Here is a 25946-nt window from a genome sequence, read left to right as displayed (position 1 = left end):
CCCCTCCTGTGCGGAAGAAACAAAAGGAGTTTCAGAACGGGTTTTATTTGGATAATTGACCGAAGGAGCTGCGTCTGTAACCAAGATGGAGTTCACAGTATGTTGTTACATTCACACTTAAAAAATATATCTCTATGTACAGGGATTTGCAAATTGATGTAAACATTCATTACTTTCTAAGTACATTTCTCCCCTTCTCTCTGGAGGAAAAAGAACACAGTCGTCCAACAAGGCAACCCCTTCAAAATAAGTTTAATACAAAGGATGTAAATATCTAAATCAAAAAAGTGGTTCGTCTGACCTACTGGGTGTCGGGAGAGAACGTCACAGAATGAAAGTGAGGACAACAGCTTGACTTCAGATGGAACTGGACTATTTGAAATGGCGTTTCCAGGAAAAATAGGCACTGATTTCTAGAAGGAAATTCACTCCTTACTGAAGCTATTTCTTGAGCCAATATGGCTGGTTAACGTCTTCACTAGTACAATAACCCAGCGCGGGGCTGTCTGTCGCCACCTGCTACCACCAAGCGCGAGGGAGGCTGGAAACCAGCACTGCCCAGGCTACACCGAAGCCGCTGGCCCCATTCTCCAGAATGGTCGTGGAGGACGACCTCCCTGATTTCATCTCAGGGTCCAGTCTGTTTCTTCCCATACTGCAACTGTCTAGTATTATATAAGGTACCCTGCTGCTTACCCACTTAAACTACTCTTCAAGTTGATTAGAAAAACTTTAAAAAACCAAGGGAAAGAAAAGGCATCGCGTTATCTCATCCAGGCTGCCCGCCCCAGCCCCCCAACTGGAGGCATACCGGGTGGGGGGATGGGTGGGGGCACGGGTGGCTGTCCTCCAGGGGGGACAGCCGGAGGGGGGTAGCTGGCCGGTGGCAGGCCCAGGCCTGGAGGAGGGTGAGGGGGCACTGCGTGGGTGGGGGGCAGGCGTGGGGGTGGGGGTGGGAAGTTGGGGTTGTAGGTGGGGGGAGGAGGGGGATAGCCAGGAGTGGGGGGAGGAATGGCAGGAGGGGGGAAGGAGGCTGGTGGAGGGGGCACTGGGGGAGGGGGTGGGTTGGGGGGGTAGACGTGTGGGTGGTAGGGCAGGTGCGCTGGAGGGCCATAGGCTGGGGGCAGGGCACCATACGAGGGGCCCTCGGTCTTCATCATGGACTGCAGGCTCTGGTAGCCCTCTCCAGACATGTAGGAGCTGGTGGTAGACATCCCGGTCATGTAGCTGGAGGGCGGCGGCGGCGGCGGCCGGTGTGGCAGCGGTGGTGGCTGGTGCACGGGGGCCGGGTGGGCCGGAGGAGGAATCTGGACTTTGGGGAGGTCACTGGCATCCACGGGGCCCGGTGGCTCCGCCTCGCCTAAGGGGGCAGAGAGGGGAGGCTTCCGGTCTGTAGAGGAAAAACAAGTCACTGCCCGGCCCTGGGGTGGCTCCCGGGGCTGCCTGTGTGGGGACACGTCCACTGACTTCCTCAGGGTGGGGAGAGCCCAAGCCATGAGCTCCCACAGCAGTTCTCATGTGCCCCCCCTGGTTCCCGGCCCCCAGTGCAGGGCTGGTGAGGCTGCTGCTTTTCCACCAGGGCCGACTTCCCAGAGGAACAGTAAGCAGTGGTCACCTTTGAGGCCAGTGCCTGATGCCATCACAGAGGTCCCCTTTCCCCCCAGCACGGCCGGGTCTCCCTCCCTCAGTCCTCACCGCACTAGCCAAGGCCGTGCCTGCAGTGCATGGAGCCCCCTTCTTCCTGCCTGTCTCTAGAGACTGAGGCCAGGGTCATGTCACCTTAACTGTCTGCAGCACTGGCATCAAGCACAAAGCCTGAGAGCTGCTCAACATTTAAAAAAATAATGAACAAGTCTCTGACGTTCCTGATGTGGTCGTGAAGGAGCAATTCTGGTTTTAGTCTACTACAGAGAAATGAGAGGAGACCCCCCCAGTGTACTCCCAGAAAGCACCGCTGAGCCTCCGGTGCTGCCCTCCCACGGTACTTCCCAGCGCGGCCCCTGCCTGCTTTGTCCACAGCCCCACCTCACACGTTTTCATCTAAGATTCCCCCTCTGCATTCATGGTCAGACACCTGGAAAATGACACTGGGGACATCGCACCAGGGATGGCCAATCATGGAGAAAGTGCATCTTTAGGATTCCTAAGGCAGCCCAGAAGTCAAAGGCAAGTCCTAGGAGCCAAGATCTCTGGTGGAAAAGTGAGGCCATCGAAAGGGGTTTCTGGTCTCCCAGCACTTCACTCTGTTGTGCCCCCTGGAGCGCCAAGCAGCCCTGACTGTGCACACATGGACATGCAATGTGCCCAGGGGGTCCCCTCACTGCTCCCACCAAGTGAGCAAGAGCAGAACTTCCGGCCAGCTGGGCCATCTTTCAACAAGAGCCAAGGCCCTGGGGCTCAGCCTGAACTGACCAGCACGCCCACCCAGGTCAGAAGGTCCGACATGCCTATGGGGAAACCTGTTTGGGCTCCAGGGCAGGGCTGGGGGCCGATGGTGCCAGAAGCTGACTAGACAGCACAGTTTGAGCTTGAGGCCTGTGGACAAAAGTGCCAAGCACCTTGAATTCTTCCTGTGTGCTACTGCACGGCTGCCTGGGTCCACACTTTCCCGTCTGAGACGTCACTTCCCGTCACCTACAACTCCGCGGTCTCTCCAGGCACCTGTGGGGCCCTCTTCATCTTCGCTTTGGCACCCGCCACTGCCAGCCGCCCTCCAACATCCCTGGTGACCTAAGTGCCTCTGCTTCCTGTGTCTCATCAGAAACTGTGCTTCTAGCTCTTCTCCAAACTGGAGACTCCTGCTGCCTCGCTAAACCTTCTTTCCATCTGTCTCCCGTCTGCCACAGGCCCCTCTGCTGGAGTGAGCTCCTGTGACCTGGCCTCTGCTTCCACCTCTGCCTTCAGGCACCGTGGCTGCCAGACTCCAGACTCCACTCTTCCTCCAATGGCAGCCCTTCTAGCAGCCTAGCCAGCTCACCCCCTGGCACCGGTGCCTTCACCCTTCCTGCCCGCTGCCCATGTGGGGAGCTCCCTATATTCTGCTGGGCTCCTGACACCACACATGGGCCACGTGTGCGCTGGGCTCCCCAGGACACCACACCTCTTCTCCACACACCCTCGGGGCACAGGAGCTGGGGGATCTGTGCTTGCTTACAGAGGAGATGCTACATAAATCCTCAAATGATCCACTGCAGGTGTCTTTTTAAGCACGCTTCATACTGGATTGGGGACTGTAGGATTTATCCCAAAATAGAAAATGAGTCCTCTGTTTCCCCAAAGCTATAAAGTGCCATGACTGACCAGAAGCAAAAAGAAATGTAATGGGTGGTACCCTAGCCACAGGTACATGCTAGGGGCCTAAGCACGAGTTACAGAGCAGATCAGGATGGCCCAGCAGCCCTCAGACCACACACTACTCCTGCCCACCCTAGCTTCCTGCTCCATCTTCTAGAACGCTGCCCCAGGGAGACAAGGCTATATTCCTTACGATGCTTTTCCACTTTTACGTGAGGCCAAGGAAGCTTCGCAGCTCCCTGTGCGCCTGTCGAGAACTTGTCACAGTTTCATTTATTCTCCACTTGACTCTGGGCAACTGCTTATTCTTCAGAACATACTCACTCTCCTGCCACTAGGAAGCAGGTGTGAGGTGACCGAGTCTGGGCTCTTAAGATCTACAGCAATCCTGCCAGGTCAATGTTCATAAATTGTCAGGGCTTTGTTTTACTAAAACTGATTCTATGTTTACTTATCCTGCATAGTTTGGCATTTCTGCACATGAGAGGCCATAGAATATCCAGATATACTTGGAATTTATAACATCCTCAAAATACCTGGTTTGTGAAAAACACACATAATTTTTGGAAACATCTTTGGTCATTACCTTCTTTTAAAATTTTGGCTACCGAGTCTCCCTTGTATGAACTTGTCCCCAGGCCTTCCCGAGTCTACCCTTCGAAAAAGCAGAGGGAAAAGGTGGCACTTCCACTCTGCTTTCAGTGGACACTTACCTGGAGGTGGGTGGGCCGGAGGCAATGGAGGGTGAGTGGTCTCAATTTTGGGGATTTTAGGTGGTGGTGGTTCTAGAAAGGAAAAAGGAAAAGTAGTTTTTGAAAAGCAATCATACTTCCTCATGCGAATAAACATGTCATAGAAGAAAAAAAAAGGAAAATGTACCATTCAGGAATTTCTTTGGGGAAAAAGAACTGATATGACAAGGCTTTAGGGAACTTGAGAGAGGCCTCAGCTAAACCATTAGGAGCTAATCCTTTCATGAGACCCAAAGAGGTCTAACAAACGCCCCCCACCCCCACCCTAAATAGAACAACCTGCTGGCTTCTTACGGCTGTTTCCCCATCTACCCACCTTCCTTGATGACCCTCGCAAATAAGACCTTTCACTGAAAGAAGAAAGGACCAGCAGAGTACTGTCTCCGTTACCTATCGGGTGGGGGGGCGGTGTTTCTACCACGTCCACTGGACTAGAACACAGTCACAGTCACCCCAGCCGGAGGGCTCACGGGAGAAACCTCCACCTTTGGATTCCTAATTAGGCACATTTTAAGTCTGTTTTCTTCCTTACAAAAGTGCTCCCACTGGTGGCAGGAGAGACCTAGAGGCTGGGAGCTGGCATAAAAGCAAACAGGACATTAGGGGCAGAGCACACAGCCCAACCCTTGGGGTCTGGTGGCTGCAGACAACCAGCATCCACAGGGACACCACTAAGCCAAGACGGGCTACACCAAACCGGGTATCTTGTGTTTATGAGGGTGCAGAGTGTGCACACGTAACCGAAAAAGAACTCCCGTCTTTGTGCTTGCTTGTATGTTTGACCCTTTCTCCAGAAATTCACTTTATTCTGGCTTGTCCACTGCTCTGATCAGACACTACTCTAGTGTTGCTGAGCCTTTCCTGCTTTCCGCTGTCCCAAACAGGCTGAATTCAAAGTCCAGGGATATGTCTGTTTGTATCCTCTTCCTGGGGGACCAAATCCCCTCTCTCTAGGTGAATGAACTGTAAATCTATGCTTCTGGCTGCTTGTGCTCTCTCCTGAAGCCATGGCCTGACTTTCCAGCTCCACCCTAGACCCAGCAGCTCACCGGTCGCTTTCCCCATCTCTGCTGTGACTGCTGTCACAGTCCCTTCGCAGGCCGACCTGCGACCCTCTCCCAAGCAGAGCTGAAGTTCTTTAGGTCAGCACCGCCCCAAAGCGAAGAACCACACATGTGATTTTAAATTTTCTGGGAGTCACCTTAGAAAAAGGTGAATTAATTTAATATTTAACCTTATATATAAAAATCTGATTTCCGGGGCGCCTTGGTGGCTTAGTCGGTTGAGCATCTGCCTTCAGCTCAGGTCATGATCTCGCGGTCCTGGGATTGAACCCTACATCGGGCTCCCTGCTCAGCAGGGATCTGCTTCTCCCTCTACCCACCCCCCTGCTCCATGCGTGCTCACATGCTCTCTCAAATAAAATCTTTAAAAAAAATCTGATCATTTCAATGTGCAATCAACATAAAAATTAATCAACAAGCTCTTTTACCTTCTTTTTTCTTAGTAATGCTTGGAAATCTGGTCTGTATGCTGCACTAGCGATATGTGATGATTCTGGCTGGCGACACTTCCAGCGCTCAGAGCCCCCTGTAGCTAGTGGCATGTAGCACGCCGCCTGGTCAAGGCCCTATGGCAGGCTGTGTTCTGTGCCCTCTGTGGGCCATAAGCCACCACTCTGACTGCCCTTATCATGTCTCACCCAGATGCCTGCGAGCTCCTCCTCATTCCCAACCATCTGTCCTATTATTGCCACCATGAACCTTCTTCTAAAAGGAACTCAGACTTGGCCATTCTCCTGCTCCAACGTCTTCAGTGGCTCCCACTGCCTATGAAAAATCCACATTCCTCCACGTGGACTCCATGTGGCTCTAGTCACTCTCTCTCTGTCCATTAGAGGTCCTCCCTTTACCTCTTCACATTCTAGAAAGATCTCTTCTCCCTATGTTTCCAGCTCCTTTGCCCACATGCATCCTTCTACCTAGAGGACCAACCCCTCAGCTCAGTTCCAGGTGCTCAAAGGTCAGTCCTCTATCTAAGGTTACCACTGGCTTGTCTTTGCTTCGTACAGACGTACAGGTCTAGCACACCAGCTCAGCTCAACTGTATGTCCACATGGCAGGGAGCACAGCCCACTTCGGGGTCTCACACTTAAGTTTTTGCCCAGATGGAACAGAAAAAAAATTCACTTGTACTGAACTCATCACTTCTCCAAAGACCCTGAGAAAAATGTAGCTTTATTATAACTTGAAGATCTCACAACAATTTAATAAACCACTGAGTTCCTACCTTGGAACTAAGCAACAGAGAAACAGAAATGAGTAAACACTGTTGTGCCTTCAAAGAGTACAGCATGTCAGAGCCCATAACACAGGGACAAATGCTTCTAAATTTCTGTTCTGTAATCTTCCAGATTTTATTCACCCTTTCCATTTGTTTCCAATATAGAAACAAATCACAACCAACTTTGGGCTCTATAAAAACCCAAAACCAAAATCAAAGCAGTATTTAAAAGAGAACTGGCCTACACAAGCAGCAGGGCTGGGACATAGGGTGGTTCTTTGGGCAAGAGCACCACCTGTCACTGCCATCCCATCTGCCCTCCACTCTACCACTTGGTGATCAGGATGGGGACACTCAGGCCCGTTATTGCCTACTGTGGTGAGCTGAACCAAACCTCTAGGAAGGATCCCTGCTGTCGTCCTCCTCTTACGTTCCTGATCACATTTGTATATATGTTACTAAGTACATTTCTATTGCTCCTAAGCTTTTCGATAACTTTTGTCAGAATATAATCTAAAATTCAGTTAGGGGACTTTTCCTGGCAAGCAGGGTAAAGGTTTTGATGGGCTCTAAGGCTGAATCTTAAGGCCGATATAAATCTTGCAGAAACAAAGTTGACTAAGAATTTAAAGTATTGATAAACAGATACTTGAGCTAAAAAAAAAAACAAAAACAAAACCCTCAGAACAGAAAATTACCTGCTGCTTTGTTCTCTTCTTTGGGAGAAACAACCTGTAACAAAAGAAAATATACAACTGTTAACCAAGACCCCGGGGATAATAAGAACTGATTATCTAAGAGCTATCCGCAGCAACAGAACACAGTTCCAGATGAAAATCAGTTTTGGCTCAGAGCTCCAGGGCAGACCAGGTACCTAAAAGACCACCTTTGCTTCCTGCTTCTTTCCTTTTCCCAGGTGAGATGGCACCACCAAGGATTTTCAATAGAGACACTAAGTCTCAAGCCCTTTAACACGCTGGCCTAAATCCAATGAACAGTTTGCTGACATGTGTTTCTCTCCCCCCCCGCCATGGTTTCCTCTACTGACTGGGGTGCTGCTGTGGGGAGAAGTATTCACAAAAACCCGGTGTCACTCAGAGCACCAAACATGAAAAAACCAGAGACCGGAGATACTGAGGCCAGCACCCTGCTGGTCGGGGCGGCAGGGACAATGGAGCCCTCCTAGCTCCTAGGGGCTCCCCTCCTCTGACCAAAGTAGTTCTCAAGCTCCCCATGGACACGTAGCTAGATGGCGAGGCTGGGGACCCCCAGCTCAGGGTCCTTCACCAGCCCTCAGAAGAGGGATCATGCTCTGGTGTGGTGTTGATCCTGGCCCCCACCCGGAGTGCTGGCGGCTTCTAGGGCTGCCTGGCCCACTCACCACGGCTCGCTTCGCTGGGCGGGGAGGACTGGGCTGCGGGGACGGCTTCTTGGGCTGTGGGGCCTGCTGCGGTGGGGGCTGTGGGGCGGGTGGCTGCGAGTCCTTCTGTGGTGGCTGGGGCGGGTCGGAGCCTTGAGCTGGCTGGGGCGGTGGCACTTGTGGCACTTGCGGTGTAGACTGGAGAGGTGGGGGCTGCTGCAGCTGGTGGGGTGTGTGATGAGGCATCTGTTGTTTTCCTTGTGAGTAAAGATCCAGGATTTGGTGGCAGATGTCTGAATGATGGGCAACAATTACATTTGTCACAAATTGGTACTTAAAGTAAATGTGCTTAGGAAAAAAAAAAGCCTATTTCCCAACTTTAGGCTACAATTCCCCTACAGGGACGGGTAAGTGGGGATCACATCTGCAAATCCCCCAAACTATTGCGCACAGCGTGGACAGAGTGGATGTTATGAGAGAACTGAATTAAAGGTGCTTCTGAAGAACGACTTACATTTACTTCCATGGAGACATCTATTCTCAGGACTCGAGGCTAACAGGGAAGAGTCCCCTAAACACAGAATACCCTCAGGAAAGCCCAGCATGCCAGTACCTTCCAGAACATCCACAGGGACGTCCTGCACAAACTGCTCCCACCATCTCCTATACATGGGTTTGGAGGTCCATTCTTGTATTTCAAATTTGCATAAACGTCCTGCGAGATACATCACTGCCACTGCTATGATCTCTGGCTCCCACTGTAGTGACAAGGTCGTGCAGAGACTAGTTCAACAAGAAAAAGGGGTGACGTGACTTGGAGAAACAGCCATGTTACCCAATGCATAGAGATGAGATGCCACATCTAGATGTTGGCTTGCTTATTCCTCCTTGAATGACCAAATAAAGAATTAGAAATAAAAGCAGCAAGTTTTAAGTCTCCTAAAGGTACCAAAATAAATAACTTTAGCCATAGTTACTAACTTGTTCCTTCAAGAACCAGAATGCTGGCACATTCAAAAATTGCTATGTCATGAAACACAAATGAACATAGCTTATGTTCTTCAGATTGCTGAAATCCTCATCACTGAATTGTGCTTTCAAATGACAGCAGCTCCACACATAGGCCTTCCGTCCCCATAGAGCCCCTCGTTAGATCCCAGGCTCAAAGAACGGCAAAGCCCTAAAACCATTACAAGGATGTATTATTTGGGCAGAACCAAATGAGTTCTAAGTATCTTGTCAAAATTTTCTGGTTTATTGTTTTGGACTATGTTTTTTTAAACTGGTGATGACATTTTAGCTTCTTCTTTTTTTTTTAAGATTTTATTTATTCATGAGAGAGAGAGAGAGACAGACAGACACACAGGCAGAGGGAGAAGCAGGCCCCATGCAGGAAGCTTGATGTGGGACTCAATCCCGGGACTCCAGGATCATGCCCTGGGCCGAAGGCAGGCACTAAACTGCTGAGCCACCCAGGGATCCCCGACATTTTAGCTTCTTATATCAAGACATGGCAGGGCATCCCTCTGCTGGGAAGCAGACTTCCTGGATGTTGGCCCCAGCTCTGCCATTAACTGGCTCCTCAAGCTGGGTGAGTCAGAGTCCTCGATATGAAATAGGGAATCTAGATTGAATGACCGACCCATAGTCCCTTCCCTGCCTATTTTAAAAAGTATAATCAGATCAACATTTGAACACACGTACCTGTCATTTACAAACGTCCATGCCATTTGAACCAACTTTTGAATTTTGTTTTTATCACCTAGAAACAGGAAGAAAAAGGTAATTTAGTAGTAACAGAGTGCATAAAAAGCAGCATTTCTCTAAAGTCCACTGTGTGCCCAGCACCATCCCAAAACACTGCAGTCGGCTGCCGCCCAGGAACTGAGGACAGACGGGTGGGACTAAGTCCCATCTCTATTCTCTTCCCACGTGACCTGTGCTGAAGCACCGTTTACGGGAAGCCTGCTCCAAGGCGGATTTTATTAGGCTATTTAAAAAATCCTGACTCATTTTCCTGCCTCCTATCACTTGGCAAACGGATGACAGAATGTGTCTATAGCTGACAGGAAGCAGTACTAATAGCTTCAATACTGGGCTGTCTGGGCACCCTGTGTCCCAGGCACACTCACACATCCAACTCTCCTGCTTTCCTCTTTCTAGAAGCATAATCTGAGTGCTATCAAATCATTATAAATAAGACTTGATTTCACAATGAAGAGTTAAGTAACTTTCCCCCCTTACCTTTGAGTTGTTTTGCATACTTGAGGAGAAACTGGTATGGATGTTCCACCTGTAAATCAAACTTTATGGTCTGGAGTAGGATTCTCTCTAGAACCATCACTTCTTCCTAAAAATAAAACCACCAATGTTGGGATATGATTCCACTCACAGGTCTGTAGCAACATTCAACAGTGAGCTTTCTCACTTCCTCTCTTCTAGCTCTATTATGGCAACTTTTTCATTCCTTTTCTACTCTGCCCTCCCAGGCTTTCACCTTGCTCAGAGTCAAGGAGAAATTCTGAAAACTAAAAAGTGGAAGACAAAACAATCGGTTGATATTTTAAAAATATTGGAAACATCCTTAGAAATTTATTTTTAAAACTTTTTAAAGACTTTATTTTTTAAAGTCATCTCTACACCCAGCATGGGACTCAAATCCATGACCCTGAGATCAAGAGTTGTAAGCTTCCCTGACTGAGCTGGCCAGGTGCCCCAGAAATGTCATTACTAATAGACCTTTACTTTGTAGAGAATTTAACGTGACTGTAGTTTCTTTCCAGACCTCCATCAAAAAAAGCACTCCTTCAGGAATTTCCACTGAAAACTTTAAGCAAATAAGCAATGACGATGATGCAGACTCACACAAACTCTCAGTACCTGCTCGATATGTACATACATAGCATGTGTGTTTAAATCTTTACCTGAAATAGTCTGTTCCAACATCATTTCCAGAATACATCATCATTTTCTTTTACTAAACCACATCCTAACCTGTCAACACACACAAAATCTTTTCTGATCACTGATCTGTCTTGTCCCAGGATTGAAGGGATGTAACGTTTAGAAGGGAGTGTGCAATCGTTATCTTTCTGTACATCTGCATGTCTCCCCACTACCTAATTTTTGAGTATAATTTCCATTTTCTTGTTTTCCAGGAGACAGTTTTCCTTCAGTCTGAAGGACTTAGCTCCTTACACGGGCCACTGGTGGAGGTTGTGGGATAGCACCTGAGTGTGTGCTTGGGCTAGATCATGACCCGAGCTGAAATCAAGAGTTGGACGCCTGACTGACTAAGCCCCTGGGTGCCCCTCCAATAATGAGCTTCTTGATGGCTTTGTCCTTGGACATACAATAGGTGCTGCTATTCCTAAAAATAGCAAGTGAGGAAGAGGTTGCACGTGGCCAGGGTGTTTTTTGGCATGACACTGTTCCTTCCTCTGTTGGTCATCTTGGCAGCGGGACTTGTGGGAGTCCCCCATACCTCACTGTCCTATCATTTTACTTAGTATCAGGCCAGAAGAAAAGAAAGCTGTTGACATTCTGGTTGGGAACTTCCTGTATCATAGGGCAATTTAGGGAAAACAGAGATTTTTACCTTTGAATCTTCCTCTCAAACATTTATTGGAATTTTTTCATTCCTTCAGTGGTTTTAAGTTCCTTCCCCCACCTCCCATGATCTCCAGTTTCTTACAAGGCTTAATTCCGGACATTTTATTTTACTGTTGCTATGGTAAATGAACCCCACCCCCCCCAACGTCCTTCCAGGGTGTCTTGAACTAGTTAACATCCATGAATGAATACTTCAAGACTCCAGCCTCTGTGCAGACTGACTGCACCTAGCACTTAAAGACAATGACTTGTTTACACCATGGAAGACAGGGCTGTTGGAGGCCGGAAATCCCATATCTAACAGGTGAATGAATCCATTAACTGCAGAAAGAGAAGACATGCTGGGAACAGGCTTCACGCTGAGGTCTGGCCTCACTTTGCAGAACACGGATCATTCTCTCATGATGAGTGATTCCAACCAGCATGGCAGGACTAAGATCCTTCTACCCCAGCGCTGCCAGCACTCTCTCAGGAAAGCTTTCCATGATCTCAGAAAGTTCCCCATGATATTAAAAAACCTGCTAACACTGGCGTGTTTTTGTCTGGTTTTGGCACTTCCTGTTTCCCAGGAGTTTCACCATGACTTTTCAATGTAGGAACAGTCTTCCAACCAAGTGCACCTACAGGTTTTGAGGCTGTGGCCCGTATTATATTACAGGATAGCTCAAGGCCCAGGCTCCCTTTGTGTTTCAAATATTCAAGTAATGGGGTAATTATAGGTCTGTGTGCAAGCATCATTCCTCAGGGAACCTTCCCTCAGCCCCACAACTCTTGTCTGGGGGACCTGTCCAGGTTCCCAGGCTGAATGCCCTCATTGCACCTTTAAATAATCTTTTTATAGCATTCATCACAGCTCATAATCAGATAGTTATAGGATTATTTGATTAAAATCTATCCCAACTCCACTATAAAATCCATGAGAATGGCAAAGGCCATGACTGTTCTGCCACCTGTTTTAGGTCTAGAGTCTCACACAGTGGTGGCTGGAGTATCTGTTGAACATACGAGTAATTAATGTAATGGGGGGGGGGAGGCACACACAGTTAAAGCAAAGCTCATAAAGGCAAAAAAGTCCCACATGATTCATGATCTTTCCCTAATTGCTTACAATGCCTCCCCCAAATAACTGCCCTGCTCGCTGTCCTCTCTGGCAAGGGAAATGTCTTCCACAGTGACTTCACTGTGCTTTCCTTTGGCCCCTGTACTCCAGATTATTTCTAGGAAGATTGCACATGATAGAAAGGAGGGGCAGGCTGGACCCTGCAGCAAAAGTCTGAATAGTATGCCCATCCCCCCCTTCCTATCATCTGGGGCACTGGAGCTGCAGAACCTGTACCTCACTGTGCCCGACTGGGTCTCAGTTTCCTGATCTGAAGGTATAGTGGGTAAAGGGGTAGATAAAGGTAAAAGGGGACTTCTCCAAAGGCACTCTAGGATAACACACACCCAAAGGCACTCTAGGATAACACACACCAGTGCGGTGCCATATGCCCATAACACATTCCTACAACTGTCTCCTACTATGTAAAAATCAGACACCCACAGGTATTCTATTAAATTGCATTCTGATCACCGTTAGCATGAATTCCTAATTGACTCACATTTTTAGAAACAGGTGAACGGATTTATAAATCAGTTTAAGAAACAGAGTTACCCATGTTGACAATACTTATAAAGTTAGTATTCATCGTAAATACAACATATACAAAAGCATTCTGGGCCTCTGTTACCTCCTTGAAGCATGAAGGAGAACAAACATGTTTTATTTACACACATAAACACTGCTTGGCAGACAGAGGTGTCTACTGTAGCGGGCAGTAGCAGCAAGGGAGGAAAAGCAAGACTGTGGACAGTGCCGAACTCCCCTGCCCTCATTAGTTCTTCTCTACTTGTGCTTTTGAGTTTGTCATTCATTCAAGTAGCTGTTGAGTGCCTACTCCGCCCAGCCCCTGTACAAGGTGCCAGGGAAAAACAGACATGGTTTCTGCTCTCACAGATCTTGTAGTTGAGAAGACCAGAGCTCTTTGTGTGATGATCTGATTAAAATCTATCTCACCACCAGCTGTGATCAATGTTGTGAAGCATGCAGGTGCCACAAGGATTACAATGGGGGGGGGACTTGACCCTGACAAGAATCAGGGGTGGAGGAAAGCTGCCAGAAGCTGGCTGGCGCCGTGGCCCTGCCATCTCCGCTGAACTGCTTCTCAGTCTAGGAGTGCTAATGGTGAGGAGAGGATTTCTGCTCATATCCACTGTGCTAGGGCCCCTGAAAGTACTCAGAATGAGGGAGTGATATGCATTAGCAAGTGTATGCCACGTTATCTTCCTTCCTCTGACAGAAGCAAGTACAAGTACCTTCTGCATAGGAGGGCTCAGGGGACTGGCAGACACGGAGGCCACACAAGGAGCTTTAACACCATGCTACCACGAGGAATCAAGATTTGAAGGCAGGAAGTTAAGATTCTTACCTTTGGATCATCTCCAAACTGGCCAAATTGTACATCATTTAATAAACTACGAGCTGTTTTGATGATATCTTTACATTTTTTTGGCGTTTCTTCTACTTTCCCAGCCAGAAAGAGACAACAAGCTCCTGTCACCTAAAAGGGAGACAAAATTTCTTGAGATACTGTTAACAAAACTCATGGAGAAACAGAAGCAAGGATTTTGGGTCTTCCCAATTTGGCTTCATAAATTATTTAAAATTTAATTTTCTAAAGAAAATGTCATGTGAAAAAAGTAGATGCCAGAAAGGAAAAGAATCATAGGAACACATTTTCTTTTTACATTGCAAACTTAATAATGGCTCCTTGAACAGTGAGCTTTGCTGCAGAAAAAGAGCACAATTAGGTGCCCGTCCTGTGGACTCCATCTCCTACACCTTCTCCCCCTGGTGCAGCGGTCTGGACCCACATGCAGTGCCTGTATCACTGGCCTTCTCACTGCTTGGCCTCTGCCCGCCTCCCTGGCGCAGCCCTCTCTCCATGGGACCCCAAGGGCAGTAGGCATCAGATGGGGCACCAAGCTGATTCTGCCACAGGCTTCTTCCTCTAGAACTTCACAAATCAGTATGTAAGACATGTGTACAACACTAAGTAAATCTTTTTTTTTTTTTTTTTTTTATGATAGTCACAGAGAGGAGAGAGAGAGAGGCAGAGACACAGGCGGAGGGAGAAGCAGGCTCCATGCACCGGGAGCCTGATGTGGGATTCGATCCCAGGTCTCCAGGATCGTGCCCTGGGCCAAAGGCAGGCGCCAAACCGCTGTGCCACCCAGGGATCCCACACTAAGTAAATCTTAAACAAGAGGAAGGATCCCCAACAGGTGAATTTCCTAGTAAGTCTCCTGTCATCTTCCTTATGAAACCCTTGGACAACTTCACAATATACCTACTAACGTCAGATTTCCCTGATCCAGCATTCAAGGTTCACCATGGGCCGATCCAGCTTACTTTTCCACCATTCCTGCCACATGGACTCCCTGGCTGGGCTGACACTGAATAGTGCGCTTCCATGTGTCTCTGCTCACACCAGCTTCTGTCGGACTAACTGCTCTGCCTCATTGCAGCATGTCTAAGCCCTGCTCGCAGCCAAGGCTTAGCTGCCTGCTGGCAACTCCTCGGGGCATTTTCCCTGATCCCTTTAGGAGGTATTACTCTACCCTCTGAATGCTCCAGCCTGCTTTCCTTACCTCTCCTACGGCTTCACTGACCATGTGCTCTGTACGTGTCATCCCCTCTATCCTGGCTACTCAGGGCACGTTCCCTGTCTGACTCTCCCAAAGAGTGTAAGACATACGGCATGTTTAAGGAGTAACTGAAGAATAAGTGATTTGGCATAAAGAACTTCTCTTCCATTTTGGCCTTTTTTTGGGTCTCAATTATAAGCCCAAATTTATCATGTGAAAGGTAAGGAAGTAAATTCCACACAGTGCAATATGATTATGATCATCCACAGTGGCCTAAATAAAAAAAGACTTGAATATAGTTAATTGGAAAAAACAAAAATTCAAACTTGACTGCTTATAGATAGCCATGTATTATTATAAATATACTTTCTGGAAAATAGAATAAAGAGAGACTATAATCAGTCCACTAAACTGTGAAAACAACAACATGTGATAGAGAATTATAACAAAATTCAAATACTTACATATCTTGGGAATTGCTTGAAGGAATGAAACATGTAGAAGCGATGAAAATAAATTATTCCAGTTGCTAGGGTATCATAGTGTCTGTTGTTCTGGTTAAGGACTTTACTGAGAATTGTTACAGGTTATGTCATTAGTTAAATGAGGAAAAATAAAGACAAACAATAACAACAAAATCAGTAGTTAAGAGGGGAAGGGGATCTCAGGGTATCAGAACTCAGACATGAGAATTAGCAAATTGAAGTTTACACTTGTAACAAGGCAGGGCTCTACCACTCTTCAGACACACTTCAACTATGATCACAAAACACTTGTTTTCCTCCTGATGGTCACTCACTCAACGGCTAACTCTACACATTTAAATGAAAACAGAAACAAACAGAAAACCTCTGAAGAGCCAAACAAATAAACAACATTTAAATAAAAATATTTAAGAGCCGTTTCAGTACAGAGATAGTACTATATATTTTGTCTACAGTATCTGATTTAATTTAATTCTTGGTGCTGCTGGTGGTGGGGGTCCTATTTATAACGATTCCAAGGGGATTCAGGATACAATCCCAAACGTGTGCCCACATCAAAGATGAATCGAGCCCCCTCTCGGCGATACCGGGCCTCAGTGGCTGGATCGAGTCCCTCCAGCTGTGAGGGTGTATGAGCCAAGTCTTTCTTATCCCAGTACCAACATGGTTTTGTGTGGTCCAGGTTTGCTGAGGTTACTGAAGGGCTTGAATTTTCTTTATTCTCCTTCATTTATTGAAGTAGACTTGTTCTTTCCAAAAGATTTTCTGAAAATGTTAGAATCCTAAGAGAAAGAGAAGCAGCAGCAAAGTTGGAAAGGAATGTTCTGTATTAAACAATCTTGATCATTATAAACAGTCTACAGTCACAGATTACACTTGATTTCGGATCAAAATTTCCCTGAGAGGCAACACTACCGATTGATACTAGCTTAGGTTCACCTCCAAAGCCAATTCAACACTTAAGTGACGGAGACGATAATCTCAAATTTCATGGTAGCTTAAAAGGAAGAGGATTTCCGTCTCCCATTCCTTTCTGCCTTTCTTCAGTAGAGTTAATCCCTTGCATTGGTCTACATCCCAACCTTCAGTAAAACCCAGGCCTGTCCTAACCCCTTGCAAAGACTTATGCTCCAAAATTATCCATCTTTTCCATTCAGCACTCAATCAAAATTTCATTTTGTTTTACTTCATTTCACTCAGAGAAGCCACCAGATCGGATGAATTCCCACCTGCAAGAGAGTCATTGAACTGAGTAGTATAAATCTGGTATGCATGCTGTGATTCTGAGGGAAAGAGTGGAGGGAGGTGGTCCACAAGGGAAGAAGGGAGCTCCTTTAACATGTTCTAGTTTTTCTCATCCTCTTCTTTTTTTCTTTCAGAATAGAGATTTTCTAAAGCATCATGTTGGGGTGCCTGGGTGGCTTAGTCAGTTAAGTGTCTGGCTTTTGATTTCATCTCAAGTTGTGATCTCAGGGTTGTGAAATCCAGCCCCGTGAGGGGCTCCACACTCAACAGGGAGTCGCCTTGAAATTCTTTCCCTCTGCCCCTCACTCCGCTTGCGTACTCCCACACATGCAGGCAAGCATGCGCTCCACTTTCTCTCAAATGGATCTTTTTAAAAAAATGTAAGTGATGTTGAGAAAATTAAATAAAAAACAAGGACTCTCATCTAGAGGCCACTGGAATATATACTGTAAACTTGATTAGGAACAGCAATTTTCAAATCGTTCAGCAAAAGGATTTTAAAGAGGCAGCCAGAACCAGGCTGGTCTGGTTAGCAAGAAAATGGCAGTTCTCTAACTAAATTCTAGGTCAGAGGCTCAGTTAATCTGGGAGCCTAACCTGTTCTTTGTGCCACTTCGTTTCTGGTGGGAAAGGTGATGTGGCAAGGCTGAGTGCATCTCTCCTCCTCCTTGCTCCTAGGGGCCCTAAAAATCTGATCTTTCCTCCAAAAGGAAGAAACTAAGTACTAGGAGAAAAGCAATCTTCTTCCAACTAATTTGTACTTGTGTGTATGACAGAACTGGGCAATGACTGGGGGTTGGGCAGGGTAGTTACCTAAAGCCTAGGTAAACACGGGAAGCACGCAATCGGGTGCTCAGTAAAATACGAAGAGTTCATAGTCAGATGTCATACTGAGACACACATTTCTCAACTCTCAGTTGGCAGAAAATCTAAAAGCGTGACTATACGCTCTGTTGGCAAGGCCAGTGAGAAGCAGGCGATCTCATATAGTGCTGGTGGGAATACAACTCTCAGAGGGGAATTTGGCAATATTCAACAAAATTACATATGCATTTGCTCTTTTACTTAGTAATCCCACTTCGAAGAATCCACTCTGAAAATACCATTACGAGTATGAAACAACGCATGCACAGGATTATTCATGAAAACGGCATTTATAATAGCAAAAACTGTAAACAACTCAAACATCCCTCAATAGGGCACTGGTTGAATAAAATACAGTTAATGTTAACATTAATGGTGTACCATGCAGGTATAAAACAAACCTGAAAAAGACCTTTAAGTACCAGTAAGGAGACGTTTCCGGGATCAGCTAGATGCAGGCTACTGCACACAGTAAACAAAGTGTCCTGATAGGGAACACAGAACAGAATGGAAACGACAGGGATGGGAACAATACTTCTCTGGGTATACCTTTTTACTCAGCTTTGCCTTTTTAAGAAACTTTTATTTGAAAATAATTGTAGGTTTACAGGAGAGTTGTAAAGACAAGAGATAATTCTTGTATACACTTCACTCTGCTTCCTCCAACGTTAACATCTCTCACAGCCACCATACATTTACTAAAACTAAGACATTAATTTTGGTACATTATCAACCACAGCCTTGAAAACTCAAATTTTGAGTTTTCCCAAAAATCCCTTTTCTGTTCCGGGATCTAATCCAGGATGCCACACTGCACTTAGGAGCCATATTTCCTGAGTATCTTCTAGTAACAGTTTCTCAGTCTTTCCTGGTTTTTCATGAGCTCGCCAGTCTTGAAGAGTAGTAGGCAGACTGAAATGTCTGGTTTAGGTGTGTCTGATATTTTCCCAAGAACAGACTGGAGTTCTGGGGAAGACTGCCATGAGCTGAAGCGTCCTTCACCTCATCTCACCTCAGATATCAGAACAACTTCCTGATGCTGCTGCTGCTGCTGCTATGAACCACGAGCACTGGGTAAAGACGGGATCGTACCCAGCTTCTCACTGAAGTCATTATTTTTTCCTTGCCATTTTCTATTCCTTACAAATGAATCACAAGGTATAGCCCACTCTCGAGGGCAGGGAATTAGGCAACATCTTCCAAGGCTACATCTCCTGGAATAAGTATCAAAGAATGTGGGGACGTAGGTTTATAATCACCATAGTGATTAGTAAGCATTTTGAAGAAAGTATTTTGCAATGCAAAATACTAAGCAAATTACCTGTTTTTCTCCTTAAAGGCTCACCCATTAATTTTAGCATTCATTGGAGGATCTTGCCTGCAAGAACAATTACTGTGGTGTTCTGATCGTGACTTTCTATTTCCTTCCTTCTTTCAACATTATTTGGATTTCTTTTATATGAAAAGACCTGTTCCTTCTCCCTCATTTATTTATCTGAGTATAGACTCAATATTGTTTTATTCTTTGAGTTTTAATAAAATATTATCATTATTTATTTTGTTGCCCAAACTATTCAGCTATAGCCAACTAGAAGCAGCTCTTTCAAGGTTGGCTCGGGAATTCTTCTGTTACTTTGACTTTCAAATCATGTAAATATTTAACACACTCATGAACTTAACTAAAAAAAAAAAAAAAAAAAAAAAAGCAAATCCTCAAACTCAAAATAAACCCAGTGTATAGCAAACAGGAAACATAACTCCACAGAAAACTATTATATGTAATTCCTGATCTTATTCCATCCTGAGATATATTCTAAGGACTAAAGAATTGCAAAGGTATCTTAAATTTCTCCAGTATTGCTTTTTTGTACTGGTGTTAATGTTGTTAACATAACAGTGTTGCATAAGCACTGTAAAACCATTTGTGTGCATGTGTGTATTGTAGGACAAAGCAAAGACATATAAATGTTAATGTTGTTAGGAATCAAATTTTCATTTCAAAGGAAACATATATGCACAAGATCAAAGGTTAAGGAAAACCTATGTTACATTTTAATTGAAAATATCAAAATAAATCATGGTTAAAAAAATATATATATACATATTTATCCTAGCACTGTCCACTTCAAGTATCTAGAAGCAATGACACTCCCATAATCAGGAATAAATCAGAGCCCACATCTTAGCCTCTAAAGGGATCCAGGTCTGGGATGCCTGGGTGGCTCAGTGGTTGAGCATCTGCCTTTGGTTCAGGGCGTGATTCCAGGGACTTAATTTTTTTTAGAGAGAATAACAACATTGTGATTATATATGAAAACAACTATTCTCAGGCTTCAGTGTTTAGTTAGGGGTAAAGTATCATGATGTCTGTAACTTACTATCAAATGGTTCCGCTAAAACACAGGCTCATACAGTAAAGGTGGTAAAATGTTAACATGTGCACTGTCCAGGCCACAGGTAAACTAGCAGTCTGTGTACTCTTATTTCACTTCATAAAAAGTGGGGGACTCAGATAAGACTGCTTATCAGACCAGGTCCTCCTTATCCCCTCTGGATTAGAATCTCTCAGCAGCCAAGGAATGCTTGCTTATAATTTTTATAAACTCAAACAATGTGTAATTGCATTACAGCATACAAAAAGAAAATTTCAAGTGTATGCCTTACTAATTTTACAAAGTGAACACTTGTGTCACACCATCCCTCTGAGAAGCAGAGTATTATGAACATCCTGAAGGTTTTCCTCACTCCTCTTCTAATCACAATACCCCCAAAGATGACCACTTCCTTGACTTCTACTCCTAGCAACTAGTTCGCAGGTTTCTGAAGGACTGTGGAATGTATGTCACCCTGTTACAACTGCTTTCTTTTCCTCAACGTTATGTTTGTGGGGTTTATCCTTGTTGTTGCATAAAGCACTATTCATTCATTCACTCTGGTTTTCAACCAGGGGCAAATCTTTCCTCCATGGGCATTTGTCAACATCTGGAGACAGTTTTGGTTGTTAAACTGCCTTCCTGGAAGATGCCAGGAATGTTGCTGCACATTCTAAAAGGCACAGAACAGCGTTCCACAGGAAATTAACTGGTCCAAAACATCAACAGTGTTGAAGTTGAGAAACTCTGTTGTACATATTCTATTCTATGAATAAAACACAATTTACATATCCAATCTACTGTGAATGGACATTTGAGATATTTCTGGTTTTTCAATATTAATAATAGTAACCAACACTCATGTACATTCTTGTGGAGCAGAAAGCAACCTAATTGGCTGAGGGAATCAATATCTCAAAATATCTGTAATTTATTCAAGGGATACTAGTTGGGAGTATATACTTTAAGATACACTAGCCCAACAGTTCTGCATGTAGTTATTCATTCAAATATTTAGAGTATTTACTAATGAGGCAGGCCTCAATGACATGGCAGGAAAAGAGACACAGGGTCTGTACCTACTAGAAGCCTGTGTTCTAGTGGTAGAGACAAAGAGAAACAAATGTTGCTACTTGCCAAGGGGTGGGGAGTGCCTTGAAAAATAATAAGGCATGGTAAGGGGAGAGAGGGATGAGGTAGGGGCTGTCTGGAGATTTGCAGGAGGAAGACCAGTTAGGAGACTATAGTAGGTGCTCAGGTAATGCCTAATGAGGGCTTGTCCCCACAAGATGGAATTGAGTAAAGAAAAGGCATCACAACTGGCTGTGAGGAAAAAATGTGGCAACAGATGATTGCAAGTTTGTATGCTTGACATAATATTAAAAAAACTTAATATTAAAAAATTACTAATTTTTTAACATTAAGAAGAAAAATAGGAAGAGAGTTAGTTCTGATGGGGGGACCTGGGGCAGGAAGAAAAATTTTGGTTCCAAAAATACTACATTTGAAGAATCTGTAAGACATTTGTGTGGAAATACCCCATCAGACAGATAAACAGGACTGCTGAACTCTGGAAGGGACACATCTATTTGGGATTCATCTACACTAAATTGACAACTAAAATCATGGCGACGGGTTGAGGGCTGGAGAGTGAAAAAAGATAGGGTCTGGGGACAGAACTTAAAAAAGCAGAAGAAATCACCAAAGGAAAGAAAGGGAAAGAATGGTGAGAGAGGTGGGAAATTTGCAACTTTATAACTGCAAGACAAATCAAGGGATACTGGCTGTAAGCCAGATGTGGTAGTCGACAGTGACAAATGCTAAAGAAACATTAAAAAGCCAAGAATTAAGGAAAGGTGACTTTGGTGACTATTTCTTTCAGACAGCGAAAGTCCACTGTAGTAATGGCTGCACAACTGTGTACTAAAGATGACTGCTTGCATACTATTTCAAATGGGTGATTTGTATGGTATGAGAACCATCGCAACAGAGCAGACTCATGCACATGTGCAAACAGCAGAATCTTTGCAAAAGCAGAGTGGGGCAGAAGGAAGACTACAAGGGCCAAGGAATGAATAGGTTATGCAACAGGTTATTCTCATTTATAGCACAAAGGAAAAGGAAGGATGTCTGAAAGCAAGAAGGGAAGGAGCCACCAGAGGCTGAATAAACTACCAGAGGTTCACTGGCCAAGGGATCATAAAAAGCAAAGTTAAAAAAGTTAACCTCAGGAAGAAAGCCCTTTCTTTGAGACACAGGAAAGGAAAAGTTTGGATTTTTTTGGGGGGGGGAAATCATTTAAGGAGGAGGAAATAAATAAATAAATCCTAAAACTCCCCCCGGGAAGTAAAGTGCCAAGAGACCTGCTGAGATGACAGGGGCAGAGTGAGGAAAGGGTTAGGACCCAGTGCAGGTCAAACAGAAATGGAACACAACCCTAGACCCCAGTGGATAAGCCACAAACACACTCATGCCTGTTCTGCTTTGCTGTCAGTGGCCAAACTCCATGCTAATGATGCAGCGTAGGTGCCTTTAGACTCAGGCCAAACCAACAATACATGAAAGGAAGGGAAAATAAATGTACACAAATTCAGTCCTCTGAATCATTCATCCCCCTGGAACAGTTCCTATCTCAGTTCTATAGACCTGTTCCCTATTTACTCTATTTTTTCACAAGACCCTGAAGTTATAGGTTTTTTTCATTAGCAGCTCATGATTACTATGAAAGAGAGAGGTTTATGAGCTCCACAAAGTAAAAATCTCTCAATAAACAAGCAGCCTGTCAAAGCGATTTAGCAACACCTTTCAGGAATGTGCTTTGGCTATATAATTTTACATGATGAAAGAATAAATGCATTTTCACATTTAGAATTATGGACACTTACGAGTTGGAAAGAACAGTAAAGGTCACTACTCAATTTTCTCACCAAATATGGAAATTCTCTGTAAGTAACAGTAATACCTGATCACCAACTAACCGTCATTTGGACACGTTGATTAATGGGACATTAATTGTTTACCAGGAAGCCAATGGCATTGCTGGGTATGAAGAACTAGTGTTCATCTTAATTCTTTATGAGTCTCACATTGATTTTTCTACAACAACACTCTGAAGCTACCTTGCTCCCTAAGCCTTTAAAATACCTTTCTGTTATCTGATTGCCTTTCAAATATGTGAAGACAATTTTTCCATTCCTTTCTCTTCTCCAGGGTAAACAAACATCTCTATTTTCTCAAGATGGTTTTTAGTGTTTCAAGATAACCCTTAAACACTAACAACCAAAATGGAAAACAGCACTTTTTATATGACCTTCGCAAATGGGTGAAGGGAGATTACTAATACTCAGCACCGTGCCCACTGAAACCCAGCATGCCTGCAAGCTGTATTTTCTTATCCTCACAATTTATCACGATGAAAATAGAATCAAAGAGACATGAAGCAACTTGTCTAATTCACAAAGGCCGTAAATAGCAGAGCCACAATTTTTCATTAGACAAAGATACTGTTTTCTCTCAATCTGGGGACGATTCTATACTTTGCTTCCACATATGGAATATTACATCCTAAAATCCTTTTTTTTCAAGTCAGGTCTTTCTTATCTCAAATACAGGTAATTGAGTTTTTTAAATTCAACCTGGCCAATGTACATCTTGTTAGTTTTGGCCTATTGCTTCAACCTTTAAGAATTCTTTACAGCTACAGGCTTTGAGTGCATTTACTAACTTGAGAAGCATGCCTCACATATCTAAAGTTGGTAATAAGAGAGTGCTAACCAGAGTAAGGGCAAGACCAGAGCCCTGTAACTCCTCTGAAAACCTCTCTTCAGGCTGATGTCAACCCATTAATCAACATTTTGGGTTCAGTAATTTGAATGGATGCAAGCCCATCCAAACAGACCTTACCCAGTGTACATTTATCTCATGTCTACGAGGATACAAAGAGAGATTATATTCAGCGTCCTCGGGAAACCTGAACGGACCCATGTCTAGCAATCCCTCTTTCACCACCAAGGTATAGTAAACTTCCAAGGAAAGTAATTAGATGTGTATCACCTGGCTTTTTTTAGGTTAAAACTCTGCCAATTTGAGGGAATGAGTTTTCCTTTCCCAAGTATTCACAAACTCTTTTTTTTTTTGCTCTCCCAACAAGATTCTGAAATAGATTAACAAGCTCTAGCATCCAAGAGCCATCCATCTAACTGCTCTCTGCAAATACTGAGACATTCACCAGACTTAGTCTTCTATAATTAACTGGTTTTTTGGATTCCTCAAAACCTGTGAACAACAGTTGTACAATTCTACCGGCAAGTACTCTGATATATCATTTATCTGACCCTCAAAATATGAACCGGATTTAACCCAATTTAACATTCTTTATAGTATTCTCAATTACCTTGAACTTAATTTCTTTTGTTTGTCCTTACCTAGTTTTTAGAGAAAGCAAACAAAACTTTTTTTTTTTTTTTTTTTTTGCCCCTCAGTGAACTCAATGCTTTTGGACATTATTACCTCCTGAAATAAGGTAGTTCATTTAACAGGCCACAACTATGACCAGCTTCTTTATGACATTCAATTTCAGAAGAGATATTTAAGTACCTCATTAGCAACTAGAACGTTTATAGTGCCTGTTGGCCCAAACCACATTTTCAAAATGAAATATACAAACGTTAACCATGTTTTAAGCAAGGGTCAACAAAAAAGATGAACTGATATGCATAAATAACGCACCACACTAGGATCAAAATGAGACAGCCCCCCCCCCCCCCCATCAGACACCAAGAGCCGTCACTCTGAAGAAAACCACAGTCCTGGACAGCTCCTACGTTTATAGCGAAGACTATTTATTTAACAGGCAAGCATCGTAAGGACACTAACGATCTTAACCGAGACGTCTATCAGCACCACCCCTACTGCCATCGTTCGGCGATCCGGGAGGCTCCCTCTGCTCACGCCGTGTTGCGGGGGCTGAGGATGCGCAGCTCCTCGTGGGGCTCTCATTCTGGCACCGTCACGCACACGAACCTTTAAACGTGCGCTCACAGCTGGAAGGCGCCACGCTCGGCACCTCTGAAGAGCCATTTAGAGCGTCATCGAGCTTAACCAACACGTAAGACCACCGACCTCAAATCCTTGCTCCTGGAAGTCGTGCCTATCCCCTCCGATGATTTAGCGATTTTCGCTCGGGCTTAACGGGCAATGGTAAAACCTGGGGAGCGTTACCGACCATGCCAGGCGCTGGCAACAGCCTCAGACCTTCCAAACGAGCTCTAGACTCCCGCCTCGGGCTTGCTGGAAGAAAACGACGAATTCTTTCCGGCGACGAACCAAGCGACCCGCGGAAGCGCCTGCTCCCTGCTCCCAGTCCCACCCCGCTACACGGCTCCTCGCGCGCCGAAGTCGCAGGAGCCCAGGTGTGGGCTAACACCCGGAGCCCCGGGCCTGCCCACGACAGGGGCCCGCACACTGCGGGGCGCCCGGGCAGACGCGGGCAGCCACGGAAGCCCCCGCCGCGCCCCCGCCGCCGCCCCCGCCCCCCACCTGCTACCGAGTCCCTCACTGCGAGCAGCGCCGCCTGTGCTCAGGGTCCGCGCCGGCCTCCCCGCCCCGCGCCGCGCCCGTGGGTCTGTCTCGGTCCCTCTCGCAGCCCGTCCCGCAGCTCCGCCGTCGCCCGCTAACTTCGATTTGCGCCGCGGATAGCGGGGCGAGGCGGAATCCGGCGAGAGAGAGACTCCGCCGAGGCGTGGACGCGGGGATCCATACCCTACTCCGACCTCCAAGGAAGCGGAGGTGAGCGGCGCTGCCCGCGGTCCGGGGCTCACTCACCCCTCGCCTCAGGTAAGCCCCCTTTAGCGACGTCCCTCCTCGCCGACCGCGGCCATCTTGGACATGGAATGTCGGGGAAGCTTCGTCATCACGCCGCGACCCGGCGCGGCCCCGCCCCGCCCCCTGCCCTCCCCTCCCGGCGGTTCAGCTCGGCTTCCTCCCCAGCCAT

General features: G+C 45.7%; 2 protein-coding genes across 5 annotated transcripts in view; one reads left to right on the top strand and one right to left on the bottom strand.

Moving 5' to 3' along the window:
- Window positions 1-29: 29 nt before the first annotated feature.
- On the bottom strand, window positions 30-25864 carry CCNK (cyclin K). Of its 4 annotated transcripts, none has more exons than XM_026012557.2 (11): window positions 25778-25864; window positions 16007-16255; window positions 15453-15534; window positions 13770-13901; window positions 9934-10039; window positions 9394-9451; window positions 8303-8472; window positions 7711-7982; window positions 7028-7061; window positions 4008-4079; window positions 30-1390 (listed from the first exon to the last, which is right to left on the bottom strand). In XM_026012557.2, the coding sequence occupies exons 2-11, from the start codon at window positions 16201-16203 to the stop codon at window positions 765-767; spliced, it is 1749 nt and encodes a 582-aa protein (XP_025868342.2). In that variant the 5' UTR covers window positions 16204-16255; window positions 25778-25864; the 3' UTR covers window positions 30-764. The 4 variants fall into 4 exon arrangements, with proteins under 4 accessions (XP_025868342.2, XP_072618375.1, XP_072618376.1 ...); XM_072762274.1 differs by having other exon boundaries at window positions 30-1360; window positions 25778-25858; XM_072762275.1 differs by lacking the exon at window positions 25778-25864 and adding an exon at window positions 25076-25243.
- The window catches only part of SETD3 (SET domain containing 3, actin N3(tau)-histidine methyltransferase), a 79953-nt gene continuing 79319 nt past the window's right edge, over window positions 25313-25946 (top strand). The window contains exon 1 of the mRNA XM_026012556.2: window positions 25313-25789. The gene's annotated coding sequence lies outside the window, so the exon portion shown is untranslated. The remainder of the gene's footprint in view (window positions 25790-25946) is intronic.

This window comes from Vulpes vulpes, chromosome 6 (assembly GCF_048418805.1).
Source record: "Vulpes vulpes isolate BD-2025 chromosome 6, VulVul3, whole genome shotgun sequence".
NCBI classification, from domain to species: domain Eukaryota; kingdom Metazoa; phylum Chordata; class Mammalia; order Carnivora; family Canidae; genus Vulpes; species Vulpes vulpes.
The sequence above is the reverse complement of the archived record's forward strand: the minus strand, read 5'-3'. Positions and strand labels throughout refer to the sequence as shown.

Bases quoted from the DNA above. Each gene is read 5' to 3' on its own strand.
- CCNK (XM_026012557.2), bottom strand. From the start codon at position 16,203: ATGAAGGAGAATAAAGAAAATTCAAGCCCTTCAGTAACCTCAGCAAAC. The intron at 8,473-9,393 runs GTACGTGTGTTC...TTGTTGAACTAG, and splicing joins TGGACGTTTGTAAATGACAG to TCTCTGCACGACCTTGTCAC. The intron at 7,062-7,710 runs GTGAGTGGGCCA...CTTTTGTTACAG, and splicing joins GCCCAGCGAAGCGAGCCGTG to GTTGTTTCTCCCAAAGAAGA.